The sequence below is a fragment of the Cucurbita pepo genome, unplaced genomic scaffold, assembly GCF_057944985.1.
Source record: "Cucurbita pepo subsp. pepo isolate OVF unplaced genomic scaffold, ASM5794498v1 scafford_3, whole genome shotgun sequence".
NCBI classification, from domain to species: domain Eukaryota; kingdom Viridiplantae; phylum Streptophyta; class Magnoliopsida; order Cucurbitales; family Cucurbitaceae; genus Cucurbita; species Cucurbita pepo.
This window is the reverse complement of record NW_028257908.1, coordinates 1-22,128: the sequence shown is the minus strand read 5'-3', so window position 1 is coordinate 22,128 and position 22,128 is coordinate 1. Positions and strand designations below refer to the sequence as shown.

Sequence of the window (22,128 nt, the reverse complement as noted above, 5' to 3'; positions counted from 1 at the left end):
TGGTGAGTCTTATACAAACTCATGTGTATGATAATCAACTCGCATGTCCCACGTGAATAATTTGGATAAATCATTTTTAATAATTACAATGGGGGTATCAATAGTATTATGAGGATAAGACCCTCAACATTATCCATTTACTATAAACTGTTTAGATTATTACTCGAACCTGATACTCCAGTAAGTGAAGTACATATTGTTCAAGATTATACTCTTTCATACAATAGATAATATTAAATTATAAATCAAATAACAAAAATTATTATGAAAAATTAAATTCTTCGTCTCCATTAATATATAATCATCACAAGCTAGTCAATTATTTGTGAGTTGTTCATAATTATAATTGGGTTAAAGTTTATTTTACACCTACAATTACATTTTTTGCCCGAATAACATCCATTCTCTTATAAATAATTTATTTATGATCTAATTAGAAACTAAGCCCCTCTCGAAACATTGAGAAGGTGGGATCCCATTTTCAAGTTCTGAAATCAACACTCAACGGTAATTCAATGACTTACCTTATATTGAAAAAAGTGAACTCCATTTTGTAAAATTATGCTTTCGACTCAATATTTGGTCAGGTCCCTCTGATTGTGCCACGTGGCACGTCTGCAGTGCGACTCCTCTTGGCTCAGGCGGCTTCATCGGCTCGGCGGCGGCTCCTCGGCTCCGGCGGCTTATTCGGCTCGGGAAACCTGTTTCCAGCCCGTTTGACACCATTCCGACCCTCCCGAACCTGGTTTCGGCCCTGTTTAAGGTAAAAGGGAACATTTTAAGGTCGTATTTCACAAATTCCAGTTGGAAATTTATTATTATTTGTGAAATACTAACGGAAGTGACTCATGAACCAATAGGAACCAACCACCAACGGAAGCGTAGAACGTCCACGAGGAGCTAGGAGCTTACGTTATATTCTAGGGAGTACTTCAGCTAAGGCCTACCAAGTAAGTGGCTCTCACCCGTTGTAGGTTACGCGTTAATTGCTGTATGTTGGCACGTGCCCGTGGTTATGCACGTGTCATTAAATTGTATGCTAGCTTAATGTGCTTGAGTACGAAATCATGTGAACGTGAATGTATGTTATTTATGCTGCTTAGTTGATGTGATATAAATGCATGTGACGATGTGTGGCCCTTGTACGATTATGGCTTATTGTATGAGTATTGGAATGTAACTGAATGAATTGTATGACATGAAATATGATAAATTGCATGATACATAACCCCGCTAGGAATATGTATGATATGTAACGAAATGAGAATGAGAATGACATGTAAGCATGAAAACGTGACACGGGGTTATGTTCATTAAATGATAACTGTAGGACTAGTGGGACCTCATACATAACCCCGTAAGTCTTGTAATTGCGCCTTGAGTTCCTTCAACTCTGCTAGCGCCATGCGATAGGGTGCTTTAGAAATAGGTCCAGTTCCCAGCTCGAGTTCGATGATGAAGTCGACCGCTCGGGAAGGGGTATTCCAGGTAGGTCGTCCAGAAATACATCTGAGAACTCCTTTACTATTGACAAGTTTTCAAGGGTCTTTTCTTTTCCTCTTTCGTCTACAACACCTACTAATATAGTTCAACCGCCTTGTTGGACTAATCTCTTTGCTTTCATCATCGAGACTACATTTGGGGTAGTCCTAGTACTTGTGCATTTAAATTTAAAGTTAGGTCACACCGGTGGCGAGAATATCATTATATTTTTTTTTTTGCGACAGTCTATACTAGCACGGTTTGCAACTAGTCTATCCATGCCTAGTACTACGTTGAAGTCGGTCATCTTTACTACTATTAGGACTACGCTTAGAGTTTGGTTGGCTACTATTGCTTAATCATTCTTTACTCTATCCTTAGTTACTACGTCTACCCTCTCAGGGCTGCTTTCCGACCATACATACAATAAGGGTTCTAATTCAAACCCTGTCTCTGATCCCTCTCGAGGTGGGCTCTCTTCAGCCTCACGTCGTCCTCTATCTCTAATAGGAGGTCGTCCCCTTCCTCGTCTTACTCTTTCGCATGGACTAGGCAGCATGGTTCTAGAAACCAAGATAGCATCTCTTAAGTCTAAGGCTCATTACCTATGAAATTATGCTATGCATCACATCTACTAAGTTCACATCATATTGCAAACAAAATCACTCAGCATGCAACACATCACATCATGCTCTTAAATAAATACGTGACAACAATTTAAGTAACATTAACATAAAAATGCATGCGAGTTTGAAAACGTTTCTCTTTTCTTATCTTGTGCAAGGCGTACCTGACGGTAACGGGGCATCGACGTTGGGACCATGGAACGTGTCAAGCCTACATTGTAGGCTAGTCTACAGAATCTAAAACCTAGAGCTCTGATACCAACTGCAACGACCCTAAATTTCCACATACTCAGAGTCGCTACTAACGTCTCATGCTCATCTATAATGTGGAAATATAACTCTTACATGAACATAGTTGATAACGTAAACTTCAAAAAAACGTTTAAAACAACTTCTTCTCTGGAAAACACAGCCATGGTCTTACGTGTTTAAATATGAAATACTGAAATTTAGAGAAAACAAAAACAAATACAAAATAATTTAAAACAATGAAATGCAAAACAACCTATTCTAACTTAAGACTAGAAATTTAAATATGAATCTTCCCTATGCACGTGCAATAGTCTCTGCTCGTGATGCCGCCGTCCTCCGTACAAGTGCGCCTTGCCTTTACCTGAAAAATGATGTGGCACACGGCCTGAGTATTTCAAAGAATACTCAGTAAGTGGCCGCACTATAGGGGCCATGCAAATGCAAACACATGCAATCATGATTTAGGGACCTATCTCTAATCATCTTAGAAGTGGCCTCCAGTCTCGGAAAAATTGGATGTGTAGTACTTCCCTACACACAACTCACACGTGCGAGTGTCAATCTCCAGGGCGCTCGCACACCTCCTGGACCCTCTGATCAAGCTAATCTGTAGCGACGTCCGGAGGTCAGCAGAACCCCATAGTGTTATGCGCCTCATGAACACCCTCATCTGTGTGCATTCGCACCTGTGCGCATTCGCGCTCATCATATGGTGCGCGTCCGCACTCATCATCTCTAGGGGAAGTAGCCCTATGCTTTTGAACAAACAATATGCATGAGGTCCCTCTAAATCCTCATAATGTCTCTTCTAACACAACCCTCTAGTCTCATCTCTTTGTTACTCTAGGTAACAAATACTCGTGGATATTTATATTAATATCATTTTCACGCTCTTAGGGTTGTGTCCTATGTCGATCTAACGACATGATGCAATATGGCACTCATCATCATATAGCATGCTCAATATGGAAACGTCATCATATTAAGGTAAACGTCACACAATCATCATACTCATCATATTGCCACAAAGTACATCAAACATATCAAGTACGACATTCATCAAAATATATATATACTGAGCATATCATCAAGTATCGTAACTCACACATCATCATAACTCATACATCATCATAACTCACATACTGCATCGTACGACATAGTTCATACATCATCGTAACTCATACAATTTTTAGCCTATCTTATAGTAAGACCACTTACCTGGTTAGCTTATACGGGTGTCACCAATTTATCCTTAATTAAAGTTCGATTTTCCCCTTTGTATCCAACCCAACCTATATGAATCCATAGCATCAATTTCATGTTCAATTCTCTAACTCTTACCATGGTTCATGTGCTAAACTTCATGCGAGCATTAAAGACTTTGCATGGATAAAGTCTTGGAACGTTATAATATACATCTAAATATATATACATATTATATATATATTCTATTTATATTAAGATTTCATTTTCTATTTTTTATTTCGAGTGACTACTTTCTTGTCTTCTGATATTCTTCCTATACTCGCTTTTTCTCTCAATTTTTGTTCAAAACATATTCTTCACCAATTTTTTAATCGATTCTTATTGATCATATTATTGGTCAATCCCATCGATTAAGTTTTGTTTTTCTCTGTCTTTTGATTTAGTATTTATTTTCTCTGTTATTTCTGTCCTCCTCTCTTTATTATTTTTTTTTGTACTCCTTCTATTTTGTCCTGCCCTCTTTATTTATTTATTTTTTCTTTTCTCTGCATTAATTCTTTCTTTCCTTTTGATTTTGTCTATTTATTTATTTATTTTTCTTTTTTCTGCATTTCTTCATGTCTCTCCTCCCTTTTGATTTTGTTTACAGTATGCATTAATTCTTTCTTTCCTTTTGATTTTGTCTCTTTATTTATTTTTTTTTCTTTTCTCTGCATTTCTTCATGTCTCTCCTCCCTTTTGATTTTGTTTACAGTATTTGGCCTCCTATATATCTCTCCAGGCTGCTCTCTGTCTTTTGACTGTATTCTAATTAATTCTTCTTTCCAAATCTTCCCTTTCTCTAGTTTTCTCTTCTCTCCAGGCTGCTCTCTGTCTTTTTACTGTATTCTAATTAATTCTTCTTTCTAAATCTTCCCTTTCTCTAGTTTTCTCTTCTTTTTTTCTTTCTTTTAATTATGTTATCATTCAAATTCACAGATCTCACATATAAATTCTTCTCTCTTTCTTTTTTTCTTTCTTTTAATTATGTTATCATTCAAATTCACAGATCTCACATATAAATTCTTCTTCCCAAATCTTTCCTTCCTTATTTACTTGTTAATTTTTATCTCACATATAAATTCTTCTTCCCAAATCTTTCCTTCCTTATTTACTTGTTAATTTTTTTTTAAACTGAATCTTTATTTACTTGTTAATTTTTATCTCACATATAAATTCTTCTTCCCAAATCTTTCCTTCCTTATTTACTTGTTAATTTTTTTTTAAACTGAATCTTTTCTTTCCTCTCTATTCTGTATTTACTTCTTATCTTCCATTTTTTCCTCTCTGTTCTGTATTTACTTCTTATTTTTTCCTCTCTGTTCTGTATTTACTTCTTATCTTCCATTTTTTCCTCTCTCCTCTGTTCTGTATTTACTTCTATTTTTTTCTCTCTCCTCTGTTCTGTATTTACTTCTTATCTTCCATTTTTTCCTCTATGTTCTGTATGTATTTACTTCTTATCTTCCATTTTTTTGTTCTGTATTTACTTCTTATCTTCCATTTTTTCCTCTATGTTCTGTATGTATTTACTTCTTATCTTCCATTTTTTTCTCTCTGTTCTGTATTTACTTCTTTTCTTCCATTTTTTTCTCTCTGTTCTGTATTTACTTCTTTTCTCTCTGTTCTGTATATATTTTTTTTTATTCTATTGACAGATATTAGCCTCGGTTATAGAACTGATAACGAAAATCTAAATAGATGGGCAGGGAAAAGAGATCTAAAGAGATCTGATTTTGAATAATTAGACAAAGGAGAAAATCTAAATAGATGGGCAGGGAAAAGAGATCTAAAGAGATCTGATTTTGAATAATTAGACAAAGGAAAGAAAATCGATAGGATAAATGAAAAAGAGATCTGATAAATGAAACAGAGATCTGAAATATGACTTACCGTAATAAGAAAGCAAGATCTCTCTCCAATAATTAAATTTCCAGCTCTGTTGTAAATCTGGTTGTTGGTATTTTTTTCTTTTTCTTTTTTTTATTGTAGGAACCACCGATGAATACTGTATTCTGATTTGGGATTTTGACTGAATTGGTTGAAGAGAGATAGTTGGGAGAGGGAGGGGTTAGTGGAGATTAGTTTAGGGAAAATATTATTTTAGTTATTTAATTATTATTATTATTATTATTATTCTTTTTTTTGGGTCGTTACAGTTAGATGTTTCAGTTAGACGTCTTGAACATAGTTGAAATACACAATATTATGACAATAGAGATGGAAAGTAATGTACCAATATTAACGAGTAAATAGTTTAAAATGAAAATGACCAAGGAAGCTTGATGGACGACAATATCATATAGTCTGCTACAGATATTAAAAGTGGTAGTGTCGAAAGAAAATTGCGCCACTATGAAATATGTAAATATGAAATTAAAGTATTGATATAAAAACAAATTATTATTACTCAGGGGACAATGTAATGCAAGAAATGGATTAAATATTGATCTAGTTGATGGAAGGAAGCAAGTCTTGAACAAAGTGAGAAAGATGAAGTTAAAGTTAAGTATTTTAAGGTGAAGCACGTGAGCCACAAACCTACTACCTGAATTCTTTTGCTCATGAAATTTTAGACATATGACAAATTTCAATAGTAAAACCAGGCTAGACATTGATGAAACAAGGATATATAAATTCATAACTTTACATATAATGTCTATTCTCAATATAGCCGTTCTAATCATGCTTAGACAGACTTTTTTTATAATCATGAATCATACAAAATTAAAGTAGGAAGTCAAACACGTTTTTACATACTTTGAAGTAGTGAAATGGCTCGTGGGTGATATATCAAACATGTTTAGTGAGCATGAAACATGCGGCTTTGTAGTTAGATTGGTGGAGGTTGACAAACTGGAGGTTGCAAGAACGGAAGATCTCGTAGTTTCGCAGTAATTATTTCTAATTTAGGTGTTTTAGTTTAAAAATGCCACTAACATGACTATAATGTCATAGTAATTTATATACGTTCTCTTATTTGGAATAAGAGGTTCGGATCCTATTGTTGTTGTACTAATAAAATAAAAATTAAACATTTAATGATATAAAATAAAGTATTTTAATCATACCATAAAAACTTGAGGGGATATATGTTTAGATTTAGGAAGTTTAATTTTTTAATTTTAGATTATTATTTTTAAGGTTTTAAGTTGCAATTAGATATTGGCCTAGTATTGGTGGGGATGAGAGTTACAACATTTCAATAGACCACATGTTACTCTTGGACCTATTTTCAAGGCTGATGTCACCCATGCATACATAATTCATTATGCGGGAGCTTATCATAAATAACCTTCCAAAAACACAACAAAGTATTTCATATAGATTCACAAATCCAAAAACAAACCTATCTCCCAAAATAAAACCTTCCGTAACTGAATTCAAAATAAATCTAAATAAAACAATATTCAATTAACTTAAAATAGTGAAATAGACATAAACTCCTAAAAATATTCCCTGTCCAACTTCTATGGTGTCTTCAGCTCAGCCGTTAACCGTATATTGGCGTCTTGCCTTTACCTTAAAAATGTAGGTAGCACATGGCTCGAGTATTTTATGAAATACTCGTTAAGTCACCCCACTGTTGGGGTTAGAAATGCAAACACATGCAACATATGAAGGGGACCTAACTTTTCGTAAACCGTATATTGGCGTCTTGCCTTTACCTTAAAAATTACATTGATTTTCCTAGATTTTCGAGGAAGATCCTGATGGATTTTCTTTTAGAGTTTATGGTTTTTAGATCAAGAGGAGAAAAGATTTTATAGGATAATTTAAGAATTAAAAATAGAAAAGGAAATTATTATTATTATTATTATTATTTAGAGGGTCAAAATTTAGTTAAATATTCTTTAATTTATTAAGATCCGTCGGTAAGTCAATCATATATTGTTTAAGACTACACGTTCTTGAATTTTTCATACAATGAGTAATATCAAATTGTAAATAAAATAATCAAAATTATTATTAAAAATTAAATAACTAACTACGACTTCAGGACATAAATCTCAACCGTAAAACAATGCTAGACGAAAATGAAACAAGGATACATAAGTTATAACCTTACATATAAGCCCTATTCTCACTATAGCATGAAACATGAAGTAAACAAGGTGATTGCATGCTTTGAAGTAGTGAAATGGCTCCTATATGGCATATCAAACATGTTTGGGGTATATTTAAACTTAACATGGTCAAAGAATGAAATGGTTCCTATATGGCATATCAAACATGTTTGGGGTATATTTAAACTTAACCTGGTCAAAGAATCATCTCAAGTTAGTCTCATGATCTATGTCTTCAAACATACTCCGTTCTATCATAACATTTATTGTGATGTCCTACATTGGTTGGGGAGGAGAACAAAACACCATTTATAAGGGTGTGGAAACCTCCCCCTAACAAACGCGTTTTAAAGCCTTGAGAGGAAGCTCGAAAGGAAAAGCCCAAAGAGAAAAATATCTACTAGTGGTGAATCTGGGGCGTTACAAATGGTATCAGAGCTAGACATCGGACAATTTGCCTGCCTTCTCGCTATTCCCCGAAGGGGGTAAACACAAGACGGTGTGCCAGTAAGGACGCTGGGCCCCGAAGAGGGGTGGATTGTGATGCCCCACATTGGTTGGGGAGGAGAACAAAACACCATTTATAAGGACGTGGAAACCTTCCCCTAGCAGACGCGTTTTAAAGCTAAAGCCTTGAGGGGAAGCCCTAAAGCTAAAGCCTTGAGTGGAAGCCCGAAAGGAAAAGCCCAAAGAGGACAATATTGTGGGGCGTTACATTTATATTTTAAATTCTAAGCAAACCATGTGATACTAGCATACGAGTTTTAAAGCCTTGAGGGGAAGCCCGAAATGAAAAGCCCAAAGAGGACAATGTTGTGGGGCGTTACATTTATATTTTAAATTCTAAGAAACCCATAAGATACCCACCTGTAACGCTTAAAGAGAACTCAACCTGACTACTGACTATTTGCTTAAGTTTGCTTAGAACCTCATCTAGCATGATTTCATAGCTCCAATTTGCATCAAAAACTCTCAAAGAGTTCTAGTCAGCCATGTACTCATTCATATAATATTGGGCAACTTTTTAGTATGGCACCTAATTTTCCCAAGAGACTTGCTCACATTTGCAAGCTCACGAATTCAAAAGAAATATTTAGGCCCCGTTCATTGCTTGAAAATCATTGATGCCTTTCTCAACACACTATTTATCGAAATTACACTACAACACCAAAATATTAGCACTCTGGCTCATCTCTAAAGCTTGTTAATTTCTTGAATGGTGATGCTGATTGGTAGCGTGTAGGTCTCGACCTGCAAAAAAAAATTAATTGTTGTACACTCTTTTTTGAGATAGAAGGTTCAAATCCTACACCATATAATTGTTGTACTAAAAAAACTTACACATTTAGTGATACGAAACAAGGTGTGATAATCATGCTACAAAAACTTCATTGTGGACGACAAGTACCATAAATGTTTGAATTTAGGAGGTTTCATTGTACTTTTCAATTTTAGATTATTATTTTTAAGATTTTAAGTTACAATTACTTACTAGTCATTATCGTATTTATAGTTATTATCGTATTTATGAGCAGGAGAGTTACAACCTTTTCAAGGCTATAAATAATTGCATATTTTTGCTTTGGTAGGAAGATTTTTATATTAAAATGAAAGTTGCATGTTCTGTTTTTTAAGGCATAAGGTTGTCTCTTTGCATTTCTTGTATTGAGATTCGGATGCTAGAGTTTTCCAAGCAGTTTTGGTCGAGCTCTTTTTTGGAGTGATTCGAATAAGGAGTTTAAAAACAAAGGAATAATGTTAATATCACAATATCAAAATTATGAATTAAAAAGTTTCCATATTCTAGAATCTCATTTGGAGATAATTAAATAAGTTGATATATTGATTATTTTCTTTCCATGCCATTTATTTATGATAAAAAAGTTTCCATGCCATTTGGAGAACTATTTTAGTTTAAAAAACAAATAAGTTGATATATTGATTATTTTCTTTCCATGCCATTTATTTATGATAAAAAAGTTTCCATGCCATTTGGAGAACTATTTTAGTTTAATTGTTTTTTAAAAATTTAAGTGAGTGTGTAACACGTGAGAGTCTCACAATAATTAGATACCCGATTTTTCCTTTAAAGTTTAAAATTACAGGATTTTATTGAAAGTCTTACCTGCGGAATTACAAAATTATTTAAAAAGAAAAACGCTTAGAAAAATATAAAAGATAATAGTAAAAACTCAAAATAAATAAATAAAGTCAACGTTCGAGGGACATTTTGGTCATTTTAGCCTCCCAGGTATCACGTAGAAACTCTCGTGGATGCTCCATGAAACCTACTAAGAATGTTGTAGAAGTTAGGTTTGGAAAATTGTACGGTACAAATCCGTAAAAAAAAAAAAAAAAAAAGAAAAGAAAGATTGAGAGGTAAAGGTTTGGAGTTTTTAGTTGAGGTTTTTCTCTAGATCCAAAAGATTGATGTAGAATTAGATCCTGAAATTTGAGTATATTCTTCTCGAAAGAATTTTGCAAAACTTTCGTGGAGTGGTCCGGAGTTGAATAGAACTGGAAGGTGGAGTTCCAACGATCCTCAAGAAATGGTGAGCTTTTTATTTTAGACCAATTTTGCATGCATTTTCCATCTCGAAATCATTAATGAAATTGAAACATAAATAATCTTGTTAGGAAAATATTTGTAGGGATTAGAGGATATGCTAGAATACGAGATATCAAGCCTTAGATAGTTAGAAGGTAATAGCCTAATAATAATAATAATAAATAATGAAATAAAAATATAAAAATAATTATAAAAAATAGTTAAAAAATAATAATAATAATAATAAATAAATAAATAAACAAACCCCTACTCCACTAACCTCTCTCCCTTCCCACAATTATCTCTACTCAACCCAGGATTAAGTTAGAAAGTATTACTGAAAAGAAAAAAAAAAACTGAAAAACAATAATTGTTAGATTTACTTGAGAAAAAAAAAATAATGGCTTTTACACATGAGATTCAGAGTAGATTTATGTGAAGATATATCTGATCAATAAGGTATATATTAAATCTTCATTTTCTTTTATCCATCTTTTTTAGAAATCACAACCAATTAGAGTTAGATTTTCCTTCAATTATTACCATGGTCAAGGTTTGAGTTAGAAACTAAATGTCAATAATTTACATGATTCTAGTAAATCACGTCAGATTAGTTATTAGATTAAATTTTTATCCCTAGCCAAATGAATAGATTAAAAATAGAATGACCAATAAAACTTGTGAATAGGAAACATTGAGATAAAAGGAAAGATTTGGAAACAGGATCCACTAGAAATTTGGAATATATATTGATATGTGTGAATTGTCTGTGGATCGATATGCTTCTTATATGTTATGTATATGTTATAATATATGAATTGTATGATAATAATTACAGTACAATGTGTAAAAGGATATGTTTGAGATAGGATAGGAGAAGGATACACAAAACGAAATGTAGCGATAGGAGTAAAATACGTTTATGAAACGTTGAGGTTAGGTTAAATACCGTAGTGATATGGATAAGAGATATTGATGGAAGAATACGGTTAGGTTACGGGTAGAAAGGGATAGGTTTGTGATAGATTGATAGAACGATAGCGTTAGGATTGATAGAACGATATCGTTAGGATACGTTCTTGTGATGATATGACTAAGGTACGTTCACATAATGATATGTCTATGATAGGTATAAGAACGTTAAGTCTATGATAAGTTAGAGAACGATAAGACTACGAAGTGTTTACGTGATGACTTGGTTATAATATGATACATTGTGATGCAATATGTCATGGTATGATGTGTATATGATGAAATGTTATGTTAAAAGCATAGAACGTTATGTTAGGTCTCTTAAATTGTGTATATACAGCATGATATGAATGACATGAAATCACGATAAATGGTATGAAATATAACCCCGTTAGAATTATGTATGATTTGAGATGGTTTGAGAACTAAAGAATGAGAAACGATATGATATGAATGATGAACGATATCTGAAACGATATGAAAAATGATGTGATATGTACATAATGCTAGCGGGGTTGTATTAAAGGATAATGAAAATGGAAAAGTTTTGGGACCTTATGCATTATGTGTGCTCATGCATTTGGGAGGATACCCCTATCCCATCACGAGGGTATAGACGTGTACATCTAATGGCAGGACAACGGTCATTATGCTTTGCATAGCGCTGCCATGACGGTTACTAGTTCTAGCGGGTGTCTGGCCTAAGGGGCTCCCAGAGTATGCCCACCGGATAAGAAAAGTGGTCTAGTGGTGTGCTAACTAGCTGGTGAGCCCATACTCGCACGTATGGGCTGTGTGTAGAGCATATGGTACACGTCCAAAATTACCCGTTAGGACAGCACCGTAAGAAAAACGGAATGAAAGATAGGTCTCATAATCTCATTGCATGTGATTGTTGCATTTAACCCCAATAGTGGGGTCACTTACTGAGTATTTTTTTAAATACTCAAGCCATGTGCTACTACATTTTTCAGGTTAAGGCAAGGCCTTCCTGTACGGCTGACGACGGCATCGCAATTCGAGACCATGACACATGCGTAGGATAGTGGTATTTATTTTCTTAGACATAGCTAGAATAGGATGTTTTTAACTTAAACTCTTATTCATTTTATTTAGTCTTTTGGCGTGTCATTTTAAGGAGGTTTTCGAAACACGTAAGTCCATGATTGTGTTTTAAGATAAAGGTTATGTTTTATGAAATTTAAATGAAGTCTTCCGCATTCAATGTTTATGGTACGTATATAGTAGCGACCTTAAATTAAGTAGAAAATTTCGGGTCGTTACATAGAATATGCATGTTTAGGATACTAGAAGGGTAATTTGGATGAGAATGTTATTTATATTAAGAAAAATTACTAAAATGCCCCTAGGATGAGGATTTACGCTGCGTGATGATTTAAATACTTTTCACTATGCTAGAAAATAGATTGGGATACTGTAGTTTGTGCTTCAAGCAACAAATGGACGTTATCTCCTCGTTGAGCTTGAATGAATTCATGATATATTATGCTTAGCTTCAAGTGATCGATTGTGTGTTCTCCTTGTAAAGTGTGTTTATCTGCACATAGTTAAGACTAGAGCGCTAGAGTCAAGCTAGTTAGATGATGACCTAGATCAAGACGCATCGAGTAGACTGAAAACCCTAGGATCATGAGCGGTGATCAAGTGTCTAAACCCTAGTGCTTCCAGGCTAAGAAAGATTTGAGGAGTTAGAATAGAGATTCCTAAGTTGAAAGTTTGTGTTAAGTCACATTGCCTTTTTAGGAACCTAGTAGACCTCTTTGGAACCTAAGAATGACCAAGATATGTCTAGTTTGTGAATGTTCTATGGTCCCACCGCTGATGTCCCGTCATCGTCAGGTATGTCATGCGTAAGATAAAAAAAAGAAACATCATTGATTGGGTATGTTGTTACTGCATGGTCATTATAAAATATGACTCATAATTGAATTTTGACACCATTTACTGTATTATAGGTAACTGAATTATTGTTGCCTTAATTCTATGTTTATTATAATGTAGAATATGTTATGATTTACCTTGCATGGAATGTGAATGTAAATTGAAGTATGGATGATTTTTAGGTTTAGCAAAGTTGGTACTGTAAATGGGAAGCTATAGTTTAGTAAGCTACTAAATGCTAGTATATGCATGAAAATGATTTTGCTATGGAAGGTCAGATGTTTCAGTTATGTTAAGAATGAGATAGAAAATATAATTGGGAAGGTGTGTATTATCATTGATATTGATATCCTTTAAATAGGATACAAACCAGTACAAATGAGGAAAATATAAAATAATTAAATACCAGAATAAAATAAAATATACTATAAATCAAATCATAAATAAAGAATATTATGATATAATATCTGAGATATATTCTATAAATAATATATACTCTAGATATTATATCTCAATACTCCCCCTCAAGTTGGAGAGTGTATGTCAATCACACCCAACTTGTCTTTCAAAAAATAAAATTGATGTCTTCCCAAAGCTTTAGTGAAAATATCTGCCAATTGCATTTTAGTCGAAACATAACACGGTTTGATGATTCCAGCTTGTAATTTTTCTCGAACTATATGACAATCTATTTCAATGTGTTTCGTACGTTCGTGAAAAACTGGATTGGCTGCTATGTGTAATGCTGCTTGATTATCACAGTACAATAATGCTGGTTCGGACAGTGAAACTTTCAAGTCTTGGAGAATGTATCTTAACCAAGTTAACTCTAAACAAGTATTTGCCATAGCTCGATACTCGGCTTCTGCTGATGATCTGGACACATTGGTTTGTTTTTTGACTTCCAAGAAATAATTGAGTTTCCAAGGAAAATGCAGAACCCAGAAATAGACCGTCTGGAAGTTCGACAACCACCCCAGTCTGAATCGCAATATGCTTGTAATCTCAAGTTATTTTCAGATGGTAGTAGAAGTCCTTGACCAGGAGTACCTTTGATGTATCTCAGAACTCGAAGAGCTGCCTCCCAATGTGGTTTTCTTGGTTCATGCATAAATTGACTAAGCATACGAACTGAATACACTATGTCAGGCCTAGTAACGGTTAAATATATTAATCTGCCAACCAACCGTCTGTATTTACTTGGATCATTCAACTTTTCTCCTTCTGTTGAAGAAAGTTTCAGATTTTGTTCCATAGGAAATTTTTCTGGACGTGCTCCCGTAAGACCTGTGTCTTGAAGAATGTCTAGAGCATACTTCCTTTGAGACATAAAGATTCCTTTTCTAGACCTAGAAAATTCAATACCTAGGAAATATTTCAAATTCCCTAAATCTTTGATAAGAAATTTCTCGAGTAAACTGGTCTTGAGATGTTGAATTTCTTTGAGATCATTGCCTGTCAACAGAATATCATCAACATAGATAAGAGCTGCAGTGAAAGAAGTACCTTTACTCTTAGTAAATAAAGAGTAATCTGCTTTGGACTGAGTGTAGCCTGCATTTTGTATAGTGGTAGAAAATATGGAGAACCAATTGCGAGAAGCCTGTTTTAAACCATAAAGAGATTTATGGAGCCGACATACTGTATTCTCCCCCTGTCGGCGAATACCTGGTGGTAAAGACATATAGACTTCCTCGTCTAGATTACCATGGAGAAAGGCATTTTGAACATCTAACTGATGAGTGAACCAGTTTCGAGCAGCGGCAATAGTGAGTAAGCAACGAAGTGTAGTAAGTTTCGCTGTAGGAGAAAATGTCTCTTTGTAATCAACACCTTCAACCTGAGTGTATCCCTTTGCTACCAATCGAGCTTTATAACGTTCAACAGAACCATCAGAGTTGTATTTAATCTTGTACACCCAACGACAGCCAATAGGTTTATGGCCAGGTGGTAGAGGAACGAGAGACCAAGTATGATTACGTTCCAAAGCTGCAATTTCATCATTCATAGCCTGCTGCCATAATGGATTGCCAACTGCCTCATCATAGGTTTTAGGTTCTGTCTGGGCTGTAATAAAGGCTAGAAAAGCACGTTGAGTAGGAGAAAAACGAGAGAGTGAAAGGTAATGATGAAGGGGATACCTGGTGCCAGTGTTGAGACTTGAGCTAGAGGTTAAATGATTGGCTCCCGAAGACATCTCATAATCATTATAATAAGCTGGAGGTTGTTTGGTACGAGTAGAACGTCGGAGTGGAACTGATGTATCAGGTGGGATAAGATCAGATTTAGTGGGTGAATCTGGTGAATCTGGAACTGATGAATTTGGAGAAGGAATAGGAGGCGGAGGAGACGGCGAAGGATCAGAATGGATGTTTGAGTAGGGTGGATCATGAAATGGTAAAATGGGAGTTGAAGGAGCTACTATTAAAGTCTGTGAAGCTGATGAAAAAGGAAAATCATCTTCACAAAATTTAACATCACGACTAATAAAGAATTTTTTAGATTGCATGTCATACAACTTGTAACCTTTGTGACTACAAGGATATCCTATGAAAACACAAGGAATTGCCCGAGGTTCAAATTTTTGCTTAGGATGTACTACAGTTGCATAACACTTACAACCAAAAACTTTAAGATGGTGAAATGTAGGTGGTCGTTTGTAGAGTGCTTCAAATGGTGTCTTGTTAGATAACAATGGTGATGGTGTTCTATTTATAAGATAAACAGCCGTTAAAATGCATTCTCCCCAAAAATTAAGTGGAACCTGTGACTGAAAAAGAAGAGACCTAGCTACATTTAGGATATGACGATGCTTACGTTCTACGACTCCATTTTGTTGTGGAGTATAGACACAGGTGCGCTGAAATTCAATACCACAAGAAGTAAAAAATGGTTGCAAAGATAGGAACTCAGTCCCATTGTCTGATCTAACTATCTTGATAGTAGTATGAAATTGAGTTTGAACGAATTTAACAAAGTTTACTAACAAATGGTGTACTTCTGATTTGTGTTGCATAAGAAAGACCCAAGTACATCGGGTAAAATCATCAACAACGGTGAGAAAAAAACGCAAACCAGAATGGGTTGGAATTTTATGTGGTCCCCAAACATCACAATGTAACAGATCAAAGGCAGAATGAGTTGTTATTGAACTTTTTGGAAAAGACAACCTAGTTTGTTTTGCTAATGGGCAAATACTACAATTATGAGAAAGAGTAGTATTATTAAGGTGCAATTGATCAGCTAGAAATTTAAAACGAGAAGGAGAAGGATGACCTAGGCGTAAATGCCACAAATCAGATGACTGAGATACTTGATTTGCTGAAGACTTGATTGGAGATGAAGAAATATGATAGAGACCTCCGGATTGTTTACCCGAGCCAATCATCTTCCCCGTAGCCAAGTCCTGCATAACACAAGAATCAGGATAAAAGGTCACATAACATTTCAAGTCATTGGTAAGTTTGCTGACGGACATTAGGTTTAAGTTGAATGAAGGCACACATAAAACATTGTTTAATTTAAGGTCAGGATTAAAAGAAACATTGCCGGTATGTGACACATGTGCTGTCCCTCCATTAGGCAAATTTATTGTAGATATGGTGGTAGCCTTTGGTTCAGTCATAACAGAAGCTTTGGATATTATATGATCTGTAGCTCCACTATCGATAATCCATGGATTAGAACTCGTAGAGTTAATAGATAATGCAGATAATGCAGATACTGGAAACAAACCTGCAACATTGATGTTATTATCAGAATTACCAAAAGGACGATGATTGAGTGCAGATAAGGCTTGTACAATCTGTTGTAATTGCCTAGAAGAAAAATTTGGGATGGAATTAGGTGACTGTTCTTCTGTATTCAACTGAGAAACATCGGCCATATTTGCAGATGATCGATATCCTCGATTGTTGCGTTGATTGAATCGTACTGCCCTTCTAGAATTATTTTTCTGTTGACATTGATATTCTGTATGTCCCCTTCTATCACAAAATTTACAGTGAAACTTAAGGAATCGACACTCATCAATTGTATGACCACTTTTATTGCAGTGTTCACATGATTTATCCTTCGCGAGTTTTGAATATGTTGTTTTCTTCTGCACTGCTGATGCAATCGAGAAATTCTCAGTAGGTTCAGAAGTTACCTGACGCTGCATCTCTTCTTGTACAAGTAATGAATAGGCTTGCCTCACATTAGGTAATGGAGTCATCATCAATATGTTGGATCTCACCGTTTTATAAGATTCATTGAGTCCCATGAGTAGTTGCATCAACTTGTCTTCTTCGCGTTGATCAATATGTATTTGACGTTGATTACAGGTAAATGGTGTGCGGTATGCTTCCAATTCATCCCAGAGTGCTTTGAGCTTGGTGAAATATACTGACAGTGCCATGGTTCCCTGCGACATCATTCCTATAGACCTTTGTATCTGAAAAATTGCTGGACCATTCTTTTGTGAGAATTGATCGTGAAGATCAACCCACACTTGACGAGCTGTCTTGGCGTAAATAATACCCTCAGCGATATCTGCTTCAACTGAATGAGTTAACCAAGATATTATCATACTGTTGCATTGATTCCATAGTTCAAATTCGATTGAATTTGCATCTTGAGACGGTTCTTCAATTGTGCCATCAATGAAGCCAATTTTCTTTTTGGCAATGAGAGCATGCATAACTGATTTACTCCAGGACTGATAATTTGTTCCATTTAATTTGATTGGAACAAGTGAATATCCTGGCTGATCAGAATGGTGAATATAATAAGGATGTGTTGAATCAACATCCGAATTTTTGAAGCTGTATTTGGCTGATTCCGCCATAGAGAAAATTTTGATATTTAAGAATACCAAGATCTGTGCTCTGATACCATGTTAAGAATGAGATAGAAAATATAATTGGGAAGGTGTGTATTATCATTGATATTGATATCCTTTAAATAGGATACAAACCAGTACAAATGAGGAAAATATAAAATAATTAAATACCAGAATAAAATAAAATATACTATAAATCAAATCATAAATAAAGAATATTATGATATAATATCTGAGATATATTCTATAAATAATATATACTCTAGATATTATATCTCAATAAGTTAGACGTCTCGAACATAGTTAAAATACAAAGTAGTTTCTGATAGCAGACTGTGTGTTGATTTCAGTGACGTTTTCGATCCTGACGTTTCGAATTCCGCCGACATTTCGCTGCCAAGGGCAATACCTGCAGAATCTGGTGAGATGCAAGTGAGGCGACAAATGACAAGGTCTCAGTCCGCATTCCGAACTTGATACCATATTGGTCCCATCCACTCTTGATGGTGATGCAATCGTCACCAGAGACAATGTAGCAGTATTCGATTCGAGTGTTGGAACAAGAATTGGATGAATTGAATAGAGAATTAGGGAGAGAGATTGACGAAGAAAAGAACTCTAAAGTTTTAAAGGTATAGAAGAAGGGAACTTGGATTGATTCCGTCGATGTTGGGTACGGTAACGGGAGCCAAGATGGTAAGCCCTTGGATAATCACATTTGACCCAACCAAACCAAACTAAATTAAATCATAATAATGTATGTATATAATTCAAAATTGTTTTGAGTGGGGAGTAATTTGAATGATATACTATTACAAGGTTTAACTATTTTGTTTTTTTTTTAAGTATAATCATAAAATACAAGTATATTGGAATTGAAGTGAAATAGTCAAACTTGCTATAGATGGGATGGACGAACCAAGAAGGTGAGTTGATCAAAGTGAGATTTGAGATCTGGATTTGATCAAAGTACATGATCTCGATCACATATGGTCGTGTTACCTTGAGCTCCCCTTTCTTAAACTTTTCCCACCAAGAAGATCCCTGACGATCGATTGTACCATTGTTACCTAAACCATGTCATCAATCCAACTTTATTTTCTATAAATAATTTTCTTATGTTTTCATTTACCTTAATTTTCTTTATTAAATTCGGATAACACATAACCCTATAAGAATACAATTTTGGAAACCATTTAAAAAAAATTAGAATGTTAAAAGGTAAATAACCCTATAAGAATACAATTTTGGAAACCATTTAAAAAAAATTAGAATGTTAAAAGGTAAGAGAAAAATAATCACCAGTGATAACCACATCGGTGAGATTAGTTCCAAAGATGAGGCTGCTTTACGGTTCACCCAGAGCATCTCTTCCCCTCCCATAAATTATGCACCATTAAATTATGAGGAACAAATTTAACTCATTTATTTTCAATTAAAGATTAAAATTCAAATCACCACTCCCAAAATTGTTAGCTTTATAAAAATAAAGTAGTCATAGGTCCAACCTAGGATGCAAGAATTTTAACTTCTTTATCGATAAAAAGTGTGAAATGGTGATAAGATAAGGAATCAATACAAGGGGAATAAGATTCGGATTACCTTGTTGATTGAATATCTCAAGGCAAGAACATTGTTTGAGATTCGAATCACTCCACAAGCAAGATCGATCATGTCTAGCTTGAATGATTCTTGTTGATCAAATATCTCAACCCAAGAACACTTGTTTGAGATTCGAATCACTCCACATGCAAGATTGATCATGTCGAGCTTGAATGATTCTACATGCAACCTAAACTACATAGAATTGCAAAGAAACTTAGTCATTGGCTAAAGAAAAGCACAAATGCTTCTTTTACTATATTTTCCAAGTCTGCTTACAAATACAACATACATGACTTTATATAGCCTCAGAATGAAACTATTAAAGGTATACTAACATTCATACTCAATGACCATAATTAGCCATTATGTAATTCTAACTAAAGTAAATAAAAACTCTTAAACTACATTAATGAAATACAATAACTCTAAATTGTAATCCACCCAAAATTTATCACATGAAACTTCATTCTTCTTCAATGTGGCATGAATTGAAATATCTTTTGATGATTTCAACAATATTTTCTACACATCTTCATTGAAGCATATTGTATGATTGATGTCTCTTGGTTCATATCAACTACAAGGGGAAAAAGATTGAAAACGAAAAAGATAAAAAAATAAATTGAAAAGAAACGCAAAGGAAACATATATCCGATCTTGAGCCTGAAGCTCTAATACCAAATGATAAGATAAGGAATCAATACAAGGGGAATAAGATTTAGATTACCTTGTTGATCGAATATCTCAAGGCAAGAACATTGTTTGAGATTCGAATCACTCCACAAGCAAGATCGATCATGTCTAGCTTGAATGATTCTTGTTGATCAAATATCTCAACGCAAGAACACTTGTTTGAGATTTGAATCATTTCACAAGCAAGATTGATCATGTCGAGCTTGAATGATTCTACATGCAATCTAAACTACATAGAATTGCAAAGAAACTTAGCCATTGACTAAAGAAAAGCATAAATGCTTCTTTCTATATTTTCCAAGTCTGCTTACAAATACAACATACATGGCTTATATAGCCTCAAAATGAAACTATTACAGGCATCCCAAGAGTTGTAACATTCATACTTAATGGCCATAATCAACCGTTATGTAATTGTAACCTAAATTTAATAAAAAGTCTTAAAATACAATAATTCTAAATTGTAACCCACCCAAAATTTATAACAATCAAACTTCATTCTTCTTCAATGTGCATGAATTGAAACAACTTTTGATAATTTTAATAACTTTTTCTTCCCATCTTCATTGAAGTATATTGTATGATTGATATCTTTTGGTTCATATCAAATGGCTAGTCAGATTAAAACTTTCGGTCAGCCATTTCCCCGATGGCACGACCAATTGAGCACTGCTATCCACCGCCAGTGTGTTGAGATGTTCAATCGCTTTTCGGAACACGAGAGTATTTGAAGTTACTCCGTCGCTGACGTCGCCAAACTCTGTCAGCAACGCCGAGTGTTTCTGGCAATTGATCGCCTGAAATTTCAAAGAGTTCGAACTCAAGTGCGAATTCATAGCGTCCACGGTGGCTAAGCTCACCAATGCCAGTACGATCATGGCCGAGATTCTTGCCACTGTAAGCTGCCGAAAAAAATCGAAGATGATTCAATATCTTTTTGTTGCTTAAGAAAATAATGCTGAAACTGCGGTCGGGTTTATGTATTCATATTTGCATTGGTTACATTTTCGAATTTTCGGATATAAGAAAAAAAAGTTCTTCAACAAATCGCGGTTTTGAACAAAAACCTATAATCATTTTCAGTAATCCGAAAAAAGAAAAAAAACATGTTTAAGATTGGCGTAGATAAACCTCGCCTAAGGTTTGAAAAAGCTACAAAGTCAGGTGAAAAATATATATGGGGCTTAAGTTTCTCTTAAGGCTTGTCGTGAGTGTGTCAAGATTACGATGTTGCATGGTTGAATATGTAGAACCGTGATGCAGGGCATCCCACCTAGAAGAGAAAAATATGGGCCTCAAGAAGCACCGCATGGTAAGAGGTCATGGGTCACCTTGAACATAATTAGAGTATTACCTAGCATTCTTTAAAATCATGATAACTTTAGGGCATGGAGTGTGTAATGCTCATGTCCTGTTCATATCGTTAGGCTAGAAAATCTTTGCATAACCTCATAGGCTAACCCTAGGGTAATGCGTACCGGTAACACACTCTATCTTCATGACATGCTTAGAATTCATGGCCCTAAAGTGTACATTTCTTGTTTGTGTAACACGTCATCCTCATGAGCTCAAGTCAATCGTGAGACCATATTTGTCATAACTAGAATCTTCATGAATTATTTTAAGTTGGTAAGAGTATTTTTCATCTTTTACCGTTTCAGTGTTGGGTAATATCCTAAATAGGTTCTAATTGTGTAATATCATACATGAGTTTCTCTTCATGTTCTTGAGTCTTGGTGGTTAAGGGTTGGTGTTGTGCTATTTTCTTGGTACTTGTCTTTGGAGTGTTTTCTTAGTCTCCTGGTTTCTTTAGTTCTTGCACAAAAGGTTATTCTCATAGCATAACAACACATGAGTCGAAAATCTCATAGGCCATGTAAATGTGAACTCCATAACAACTTTCCTAAGTCTCTA

The 22,128-nt window shown here is 34.7% G+C and overlaps 1 protein-coding gene across 1 annotated transcript; it reads right to left on the bottom strand.

Moving 5' to 3' along the window:
• Positions 1-637: 637 nt before the first annotated feature.
• On the bottom strand, positions 638-17,922 carry LOC147786258 (uncharacterized). The gene is made up of 5 exons (XM_087120871.1): positions 16,639-17,922; positions 16,455-16,500; positions 15,330-15,533; positions 14,737-15,161; positions 638-754 (listed from the first exon to the last, which is right to left on the bottom strand). Exons 1-5 carry the CDS (start codon positions 17,920-17,922, stop codon positions 638-640), a joined length of 2,076 nt encoding a protein of 691 aa, XP_086976997.1.
• Positions 17,923-22,128: the final 4,206 nt, after the last annotated feature.

Bases quoted from the DNA above. Each gene is read 5' to 3' on its own strand.
- LOC147786258 (XM_087120871.1), bottom strand. From the start codon at position 17,922: ATGGCGGAATCAGCCAAATACAGCTTCAAAAATTCGGATGTTGATTCA. The intron at 16,501-16,638 runs GTTTCTTTTAAT...TGTGTTATGCAG, and splicing joins ATGTGTCACATACCGGCAAT to GACTTGGCTACGGGGAAGAT. The intron at 15,534-16,454 runs GTCTCTATCATA...CTTTTTCATCAG, and splicing joins CTCGGGTAAACAATCCGGAG to CTTCACAGACTTTAATAGTA.